This window comes from Perna viridis, chromosome 4 (genome assembly GCF_037379345.1).
Source record: "Perna viridis isolate PV_CMFRI_1.1 ecotype Kerala chromosome 4, ASM3737934v1, whole genome shotgun sequence".
In the NCBI taxonomy this organism is placed as follows: domain Eukaryota; kingdom Metazoa; phylum Mollusca; class Bivalvia; order Mytilida; family Mytilidae; genus Perna; species Perna viridis.
The window spans coordinates 47,432,871-47,443,818 of NC_142448.1; the positions used below are offsets into that span (position 1 = coordinate 47,432,871).

General features: G+C 34.7%; 1 protein-coding gene across 2 annotated transcripts; it reads right to left on the minus strand.

The window, feature by feature from the left end:
* Nucleotides 1–7,448: 7,448 nt before the first annotated feature.
* Nucleotides 7,449–10,443, minus strand: LOC148620320 (uncharacterized). Of its 2 annotated transcripts, none has more exons than XM_088581093.1 (2): nt 10,342–10,443; nt 7,449–9,785 (listed from the first exon to the last, which is right to left on the minus strand). In XM_088581093.1, exon 2 carries the CDS (start codon nt 9,753–9,755, stop codon nt 7,887–7,889), a length of 1,869 nt encoding a protein of 622 aa, XP_088437219.1. In that variant the 5' UTR covers nt 9,756–9,785; nt 10,342–10,443; the 3' UTR covers nt 7,449–7,886. The 2 variants fall into 2 exon arrangements, with proteins under 2 accessions (XP_088437219.1, XP_088437220.1); XM_088581094.1 differs by having other exon boundaries at nt 7,449–9,553; nt 10,342–10,439.
* Between the last annotated feature and the right edge of the window lie 505 nt (nt 10,444–10,948).

The window sequence follows — 10,948 nt, forward strand, 5'->3', positions numbered from 1 at the left end:
GAAAACTGCAAAAAGCGTAATTGACCAATTTGTTAAAGATACCCTAAAAACAATAATACCAACTTTTATTGAATTCTGTACAGTAGTTTTTGAGAAGAAAATTTTTTAAGGTTATAACATCAAAAACAGCAGAAAAAAGGCCAAAAAGGGCAATAACTCCCACATGGGTCAATAGATTATCACCAAAATTTGACCACAGATAGATCTCATCATGCTAAATACTTTTACCCACGTCAGAATTTGGGTAATCTAAACGGTTTTGGAGATACATGCAAAAATCTGCTGTCTGACCCCTATGTTCTATTTTTAGTTACGGTGGCCATGTTTTTTAACCGATCAAAAATCCAAACGGTCATTTTGTGCAGAATACTCTAAGGAACAGTCATTATAAGTTTCATAGAAATATATTCAGTAGTTTCAGAGGAGATGTTTGAAGAAATTGTTAACGACGACGACAGACGCCAAGTGATGGCAATAGCTCACATTGACTACGGTCAGGTGAGATAAAAAGGGGGAGCAAGTAAGATCTAATTTTAATGATATTGCCTTTCATTCTTACCTTTGAAACAGTAATTTTTTTTAAGTCTCTGCTTTGAAATCATACTAATTTAACACTTCCGTGACTCGAATGTTTATTTTCTAGTTTAAATACTTCATATTGTTTGCTACATGTATATTTATTCATGTACATACACACGTTGCTTGCATTTTCAATTCCTGGGATCAAATCAAACACACATAATATTTATAGGATATACATGTAGTTAAAAGTACATTGTGTATAAAATATAAATAATGGAAAACTCTTAGCATGTGGAAACATATTTTTTTATCAAAATTGTTCACAAAAATACCTGTTATTTACAAACATTAGAACACTTCCAAACCTTTAGGACCCATCTAGCAGGGGCGGATCCACACACTTTGAAAATGAGGGGTGGCAGCTTGGGTTCCTAAAAAAAGGGGTCCAAGGACATAATTTGCCATTTTTGTCCATTTTACACATGAAAATTACAAATTTTCCCTTAAAAAGGAGGGATGCCAACCCTCTGCACCCTCACTGTAATCATAAACATTAAAACAATACTTACATTTTTGTACATCACAGCACCGAATGGGACTATAGTGATTTTGTACTCAAAATTCAATTTTGTACAGACAAAAGTGAATTTTGTTCAACTAAAATGAATTCTAACAAAATTTACAATATACTACAAATTTTCAATTTTATGTCACAAAATTCAATTTTGTCACAATAGTCTATTTTGTATGCAAATTACTTTACAGGATCATTTGGATATGCAAATGAATCATCTCATCACGATTTTGTAAGAAGATTTCTCATTGGATGTAGTAACTGCGGGTCTCGCAGAGGCATGTTTCCGATCACTTCCAGCAACACAGGACGGTTAAGGCCGTTTTAAGTGATATATAAAAAAAAATCTTTTAAGTTGCATTCTAAAGTAAAACTGTTTTGAAATTACCAAAATTGCTATTATACGTTTTCTATGAGATTTATTTGATAAAACAGGTTTTAAAATACGCGATTCTACTTTCTATTTATTAGGATTTTCCCAGCTGAATCACGTGATCATTTCCTGATATCTTTCAACTCAACTTTTTAATGATACTATGATTTTACCCGACCTGTTAATCGCAACCAAATTTGTTAAAATTTGACAAGATACTTTGTATTAATGTATTTGTCCCAATTTTTGCTGGAAAAAGTAATGAATCGTCTGATTAGCCAAGAAAATCATACTAGAAATATGTTGTGCGATGAAATTTGTTAAACTGTCGAAGTCGGCAAAAGATTATTTTGTTCCACTATCCTTCATGATTTTTTGCCAGATACAGATAGATTCCTTATTTCATTCCGATTCTATTGATGTATGACACAAATGGAACAGGTCGGGCGAGATGAAAAACCGACATAGTATGTGTCTAACTTTCGTTTCCCTTTTGTTTACAAATGCTCTTGAAAATGGTCTATCTTTAGATTCAAGATTAGTGACACAGTGGGTTATACGATTACGACATCCGAAATTTCTTTCACTTATGTGCTTTATTATAACCGTGCACATTCGTACCTTATCCACTGTATTGCAGTGAATGCTTTAAGTTTGTAATACACGTGTACATGATGCTGAACATTTTGAAATGATTTGCATATCCAACAAAGGATTCTGTGAACTAATTTCCATACAAAATCGAATTTTGTCTCACAAAATTGATTTTAATTATAATAAGAGCAAGTCCCATTCGGCGCCCCGTATACATTGCAGCTCCGAAAATCCGTTATTAGAAGCTCCCGACATTTTCAATAACAGAGTAAGATCAAGGACTTTTATAGTCATAATAGTAGTCTATATTTACCTCCTTGGTAAGATTGACAAAAGAGTAACACTTTCAAACCTACAGGACCCATCTTGTAATCGTAGACATTAACAATATGCTAACAACTCAAAGACTGTACATTGCAGGTAAAAAAATCCGTCATTAAAAACTTCCGACATCTTCTTGTGAATGTTTGACCGGGTTGCTTGAATAACCAAAAACCTCGGTGTTAACCGAAAACCAGATTGAAAATCCGAAAACCTCAATGAAACACGCTTTGGGGGGGGGGGGGGTATACTGCTCACTATGTTATTTTAACACACTTACAAATAAGGTTTTTTGTAACTATTCCAACGCTTTCTAGCCACCTAACAAAAGTATGTTATAATAAATATGGCGTCGGTACCTTGAAATTAGTCACTTGTCATTCCGACGCCATATTTATTATTAGAGACTCTCGTTGGGTAGTTAGAAAGTGTTGAAATTATACATAAAAACATTTTTTTTTTCACGAATAAACTTCATAATTGTATATTTAAATAATGTTAAAAGCAATTGTACAACCAAAAATTTTTATTGAGGTTTTCATATATGTACACCTGGTTTTCGGTTTTTCCATATAGCTTTCGGAAAAAGAGTCGTTTTCGGTTATTGGAGGTACCGTGTTTGACATGCGTGAGGTCAATTAGAAAAAAATAGTCCTGCTCGCTAAGACAAAATACAAATAGTTTAAAATAAGCACATAATCATACAAATATTGCAAATGCTTTAATGTCATAATACTTCCATCTCTCACGAAAAATAAAACATTACATATTGAAACTTGACACGGGAGTGTGGATAATTGAATGATCAGCGGCGGAGCGATATACTAACGTAAACTTTGCAAGGTGGAAAAGGGGGAGGGTAAAGAGACCGCGGAATATTTAGGCGGTTCTATGTGGCAATATCCCACTTCCGGTTGAATCCCACTTGCCGACGATCTCTAAGTCAAGTTCAGGCTATAAATAGCCTTCCTTGACAAAAACATTTACCAGTAAGAGGTTAAATTTCTTTTATGAAAATAATTATGTGACTAAGGCGAAACAATGCGGATGCTAGGATTTTTCGACGAGTGAGAAAATTTCGCAAGCAAAAACAATTATTTACAGCAGCAGTATGAGCAACTTGGCGGGCGTTTCTAGAAAAGCAGAGGACGCTTATCCTATCGGTGCACCTGGTCCATGCTCCCGGTTTTTAGTGGAGTCCGAGTTGATGATTTGCTTTTGTTACTTTGTATGTTCGATTTTATTTACTTTATGTTCTTTGTTGTGTATGTCTGTTTTCCATGTCTGGTCTTTATCCCTGGATTACATTCTTTTGATTACCGCTATAACCATGGTTCACTTGATTACTCTTTTTAATGTTTATTTGAAAATCGTCATTGTTAAGTAATTGAGAGATATTAAATTGAAATATATATTTTTTTCTGTTCGATGGACAAGGAAAAAACACTGTTAACTAATAGGTTTTTTTTAAATCTTGGCCTCCTAACTAATAAATTGGTTGATACCTTATACCGACAAGAACACAAAGAAGTTAGATCTGTATTGGAACAACAGCAGTATTAATCAATACAGGGAAATATGGCGATTTTATAATATAATGCAACAATCATTGGCGGATCTAGGATTTAAGTGAAAAAAGAGGAAAATAGAATTAAATTCCGAGGCAAGCGTTCGTTTAAACGCCCGATAGAAGCGTTCGTTTATTTTTGTACTTTGATAATTTCGTTGATTTAACTGTTGTTTTTATATTATTTGCTATTATTAATTTATATATTTTCATTCATTTAATTTTCTATTTTTTCTTTTGTCAATATTATTTTTCATCGTACATCTATCTGGGTGGCGCTAAAAATTTTAGTTGGACAGCACTAAAAATAAAGAACAACAATTCTTCCAAGAATTTTGGCGCGAAGCGAGGAGCTAAGAAAAAAAGTAATGGTAAAAAAATCAACCAGTTTAACTACAACTTAGAATGGGCTCGGTCGAATTCCGGACAGATACAGGTTACAGACCACAAATTCAACCAATGAGCATTTGGAACGTACGGGGCAAAAAATAGTCCTACGCAGAAATTACCCCTGTTCCTCATAGTGCTGTGAAAAAAGTTCTCATCTCATTTAAAAAATTTAAACAGTTTCTGAAGGAAAAACATTTCTGTACATTTTATAGGTGCATTTTGCTTCTTGTGATGTGAAGCCTAATCTCCATAATGATTTCTAAATATACCCCTATCTTGTGAAAACACTGGGATTTCCCATGCTATTTATAGACACTTCACTTCCGGTGACCAGTACTGCACTGCAAGTCTGCTAACCCCACATGCCATTCTGAGGATTGTGAGCTGACATATGTAGAATCATGCTGATATATAGTCCTCTGCAGGTTAAAGTTAAGGTAAAGTCCAGAGAAGCCATTGAATATTGTGAAATTAGCATAGAAGCCTATGGGAAGTGGAATTAGTGGTTTTTAGCCTAAATCCGCCTAGTGCCTCCGGTTTTTCTTTTGTGTAACTAGAAAGTCTGATGTGTTCCGATTGGTTAATGTCTAAGTGCAATCGGAACTACTTGGCCATTTATTGGTTCACCGCAAGGTCTAGCTAATCTTATTTTAAGAAATAATTCACAGACACTCCGTTTCATCATGGTTTTATCTCCCCCGGGGTAAAACAATGCGACATAAATGGCCAGCCGGTGGTAAAACAATGATAAAATGGAGTTTCCGTGGTAAAACGATGATAAAATGGAGTTTCCGTGGTAAAACAATGATAAAATGGAGTTTCCGTCATTTGTTTCGATTCTATTAAGACTAGCTTTTTCATATTTTGAATAGACGAAATGTTGATCATGTGGCTGTGGTCTAAAGAGCTTTGAAGCACGTCATATTAGAATCGAATAGACTGTCTTACTTATGTTACACTTTAAATGTGTATAATCACTTACTGAAACACAAACATGTTTTATTTAAGTCAAGATGAATTTGAATTATTTAAAAAGGAGAAATGTATATTTTAATCTTAATCAATCAGCAGATAGATATATTTTATAAATAATATTTTAGAACATTTAAATAAAGTAGATATTTATTATAGTTACTTTTTTAATGTAGGACAAAAATTATGGTTAGTGACATAAATAATGTTTACGTGCGTTAATGGAACAGTTTTGTCCTAAATACTTTTAAGATAAATCAAGGGAAACACTTAAGGTTATAGCGGTAATCAAGAGAATGTAATCCAGGGACTAAGACCAGACAAAAGCAAATGAGCGACTCGGACTCCACTAAAAACTGCATGGGAGCATGGACCAGGTGCACCGGTGTGGTAAGCGTCCTCTGCTTTTCTAGAAACACCCGCCGAGTTGCTCATAATAAGTCAAGCCCGGGGTAGACAAAAGCAGAAAGGAAAACTATAACACGTTGAACAAATCACTTTGCATGGCGCAGATGGATATACTGAAACGATCCACGAGTTCATAATGACGACCATAAAACTTTTGTAGTGATGACTTCAATCTTGTAGCAACATACATGTTACCCTGTTCCAAAAGCCTACTTGTTAGAATTCTAGCGCGATACAAAAAGTCTGCGTAGTTTCGGCAAGCTCTGGCTTAACGTATGAGTTGTGATATGAACACTCAAAGCTTAGGTGCTGAAAGGATGTTTCCACAGATGAAAGGAAAGTTGACAATTCTGAATGAAAAGTTATCACGTTTGTCGTAAAGTTTGGTCAATAGTTTCCTTTACCATCGATTTTTAAGTGTAAGTCAAGATATGAAGTTGACTTCACAGTGCCTGTTGTATCCTTTATCTCAAGTTCATTGGTGTAGATTTAAAGTATTAAATCCCCGAAATTAAGGTTTTTTAAAGATAAAACATCTTTTATATAGTGGAAACTGAGATTAAAGGAACTAGCTAAACGATATTCTTTCTTCCGGATCAGATCAACTATTAAGGCTAGTAACCACTAATTCCACTTCCCATAGGCTTCTATGCTAATTTCGCATTATTCAATGGCTTCTCAGGACTTTACCTTAACTTTAATCTGCAGAGGACTATACATCAGCATGATTCTACAGACGTCAGCTCAAAATGCTCAGAATGGCACGTGGGGTTAGCAGACTTGCAGTGCAGTACTGGTCACCGGAAGTGAAGGGTCTATAAATAACATGGGAAATCCCAGTGTTTCCACAAGATAGGGGTATGCTTAGAAATCATTATGGAGATTAGGCTTCACATCACAAGAAACAAAATTCAGAGACTGTTTAAATTTTTTTTAAAATAAAATGAGAACTTTTTTCACAGCACTATGTTGAACAGGGGGTAATTTCTGCGTAGGACTATTTTTGCGTACGTTCCAAATGCTCATTGGTTGAATTTGTGGTCTGTAACCTAAAGTCAGCCTCATAAGAGCGAAGAAATAGGGCAGCAAGTAGAGGAGCATAACTTGTTCCCATTGGAATGCCGACCATTTGTTGAAAGCCGCGTCCATCACATTGGACAAATATGTTGTCGATTAAAAATTCCAGCATTTTGTAAATCTCTTATTCTGTATATTTGGAAGATGATTTGGAATTATTTCTTACAAATTACGAGAAATCTCTAACAAGAATTATATGTCGCAATGCTCCTCATTTTCTGCACAATGTTATGATTTTGGCAGATAATTTGTAGTATAGCTATATTTGTTTAAAAAGTTGTTTTTCACGCTCATTACTATCTTAGTTCACGATTAACCTGCAATTTTGCTCTCGATCCTCGCAACAACAGTGTTCAGAAAAATTAATCGTGGGTGAATGTTTCAATGGAATACCTAAAAATTAGAATACCGTAAATCAATTGCATTTTACAAATGAATCAAATATATATAAAAATATAACAGATCTCAATATTATAATACTTAACTGGGATTATCATAACTCCAGGCGGTACAACCTGTTATGAGTCGTACATGCAAATCAAATACATCTTCAACATGTCGCGAGTCAAGCTAGCTTACGAATGAAAAGCATTGTTGAAGATATACAACCAGATCTTCCATAAACTCGGTTTTAAATCATATGATACATCATGAAAAAAAAGCTTTGTGTAATTTTATTTCAATGCAGCCAAGTAATAATCTTCAATACAGGTACGCACAATTTAGAAAGCATTAAATGCCTTTGAGTGGAAATTGATTACACTCTGTTCAAAATCCCTCTTTCTTATCCCTTACATATGTATTATTATTTTTTGGGGATCCAGAGTTTTAGATAGGAGGGGGCAAAAAAATTTCTTGACAGGATCACCGGTGAGGATCACAAAGTGATCCGAATTTGCTAGGGGGTGGACATATTAAACCTCAAATCCTGCATTCTGATGTTACAATGTATCTTGAACAATTTTTCAACAATTTTTAACAATTGCAACTTTCCAAGGGAGGCTTAGGCCACCCACCCCCTGGACCCGCCACTGCTTTTCATGGATTTTGTAAATATTAGTGATCTGTCAAAAAACTGTAAACCTGAGTTAAATGATTGGAGTTTTGAACTGAAGATTGCCATCAGAGTTTATGTAATCTAAGCAATCATGGCGCCCTGGTGTTATGCAAGGGATGAAATAGTTTGATCTATATAGTATCCAACTTGACTTTGCCCCAGCATCCCCCCAGTGTTGCCCAGCATGAGCGTATATCTCATGTCCGTATCTGTTTCTCGAAAATAACCCAGGGTTTCGTGGTACCGAAACCCATTGTCCGTCTAACAAAATTTTTGTAGGTTTAAACCCATTTTTAAGAAGCGTTTCCGATGGCAACATATATTCTCCATAGAACTCTAAACGCCAGTATTTGCTGCGCAGCTGAACATATCCACCCGATTTTCGACCTTTTGTACAACACTTTATACTCTCACCTTCATCATCTTCAAAATTATATTGTTCAGGAACTTTATTTTTGAGATTTGATAGAGCTGTAAAATTATCAGAAACAAACACTAAGTCGGAATCTCTCTCCCACGGCAGAATTGAATAGAACTTTACTGCACCCAACAATGTACCCGAGTCTAATTCACAAATGATTCCAGATTCATCGCAAAGTTTCATAGCAAACTTTGTGACGTCAACTAAATCTTGCAAACAGCATGGATGAACGGCATATCCAATATATTTATTGCAATTGAGCTTTTTATTACTACATTTGAATACGATGTCAAACTCGCCAGCAAAACGAAAACGATAAAGATTATATTTGTCAGCAAGATCGGACCACGCTGAAGCCTTGTTCGAAAGTTTTGTCCGATGAACGTAAAACATGGAATCAGGACACACAACACTTTCTTTGTTGTCCCTTGAAAGACGGATAAAGAAATCGTTGATAACACTAGACATTCCCATATTTTCATCAAATTTGTATTTCACCAGTGTGCTTTTTCGAGTTATGAATGGACCCGTTAAAAAGTCACAAAATATACACTCGTGTAGAGATTCGTCATAGCCTTCTTCATAAACTAATGTATAATTTCTATAAACGGTCTGGTAACAGCCTATTTTCCAAAAACCATCTTTGTCACGTGATGCACCTCCAACGACAGTCACACCCAAACTTTCAATTTCATGCACCAGACGCTCAAGTCGAGAATCGTTATTGAAATAAGTGATGTTACGAGAGACTAAAACGTATTCCGTTTTAATTTGTTCAATTAAAAAGTTCAAAGCTTTTCCAAGAGAAAATTTCCTTGGAATCTCTTTAAACAACATATTACTGTATATAGCGTTTTCCCATGTCCATTCTGTACCCCATGTTCCAACTATTACTTTTATTCGATTGTTGTAGTACATTATTCCTTGTAGAAGAGTGCGTGCGTGCTCCATAAGATCATCTGTTAGTAAAACCACAATAGTAACAATATTCTCAATTTGTACAGCATAGGAGCAATTTTCTCTTTCAAATCCTCTTTCGTAATAGGGATAGCCGTATCCAGTTCCCTTGTATACCTCCTTACACACGTGCTTTGATCGATAAGTAGGACGTTTAAGCTCTTTTGTGGATGTACCAGTCATATTAAGTAGTTCAGTAAGTACAGTCAGTGCTTCAACAACAAATTTTCTAGATTTTGTTCCGCGTATATGTATTTTTGCCTTCTGAATAGTCCTATACATTTTCACGTGCAATCGATTTAACTTGGATAATGTTTTACCTGAAATACAACTTTCTATTAAGTTTTTCTTACGAAAATCATCTGATTTCACATCTGTATCATGCACTGCATCTTCTTGATGTATAAAGTTGGAAATTACATACACATTTTTTGCTTTAAATACATAAAACAATAAAATTAAAAGTATTAAACACAAGACTGCGACTCCAATACACAACCATTTACAAGTGGATAACCGCATTGTATATTATTAGCATCAAGAGTCACCGATCTGGAAATATAAAGTTGACAATGTATTTTATCATTGGGTGATATAATGTTAATGGGATAGAAGTGTTTTATGGTATTCCTGGTAAAAAAATGTTGTTTTAATTTTGTCATATCAGAATTTTTCTTCCGATTTACTTCAATGTTGTTGGTAACATGTATATATATATATATATATGTAAATGTGTATACATATAGTTGCAATCCTATAGTACGCACATTGTCGTTTTCCCTCCATATAAAAATTGACACCAATATGAAAGATGTTTATGTACATAAGTTATGTATAAGCAGAGGACTCTCAATCGTTTCTTGCACCACGATCGAGTGTGTTAGTTTATTTCGAATATATATTTAGTAACAGGATAATTATGTAACCAGATAATACAGTCGACTACCAACAAGTAAATTAATTTATATTTTCAGTTATCATAAATAGCTTCTTCATGGTGTAAACCACTGATCTGATGTCTGATTGAATTTAGCTAACAGTAGTAACACGCAGCAAACTTCGACTTCATTGTGTATTTGGCAATAGAATAAAACAAATCTAGCCTTACCTGAATTGGATAATTCGCTAAATCAATGTCTTCCATTTCTTGAATTATTCATTGAAGCCTGTCTCAGGTACAGGTAGGAAAAAGTGCGTGAACGGTTGAAAGAATAGAAAAGAATGTAAATTTAGAAATCGACGTGTACAATATTTTATTAAATAATATGAAATAAACCCCTACCTTATAGGATCTAAGGTAAGGTATAGTTACAGACCCATAAATTGCAATAACAATGTGATTTCAAAAAGACAGATAATAGTTAGGTTTTATAATAAAATGAAGATGGCTTGGCTTTGTATTGTAGCGTTAAATTTGTTGTTGAATTGTACTTGACTGTACAATTGTACTGTACTTCTTACTTCTCTTCGATTCTGTCAGGATTCTTTTCATAGAACAGTTCTAAACCGTCAGAAACTGTTCTGACCCGCGACACACCTTGTCAGGATATATCGGTTTGTACAATCTCTGTCATAATCTGTCATGGGTCCTGACTCTCTCCAGTCAGGAACTGTTTTAGGTAGATCAGATACATGGATTAGAAGAGTTCCTGACATATTCTGACAGTCACTAGCTCGAGAATACTTTTCTGACTGGATTACATCCAGTATATGTA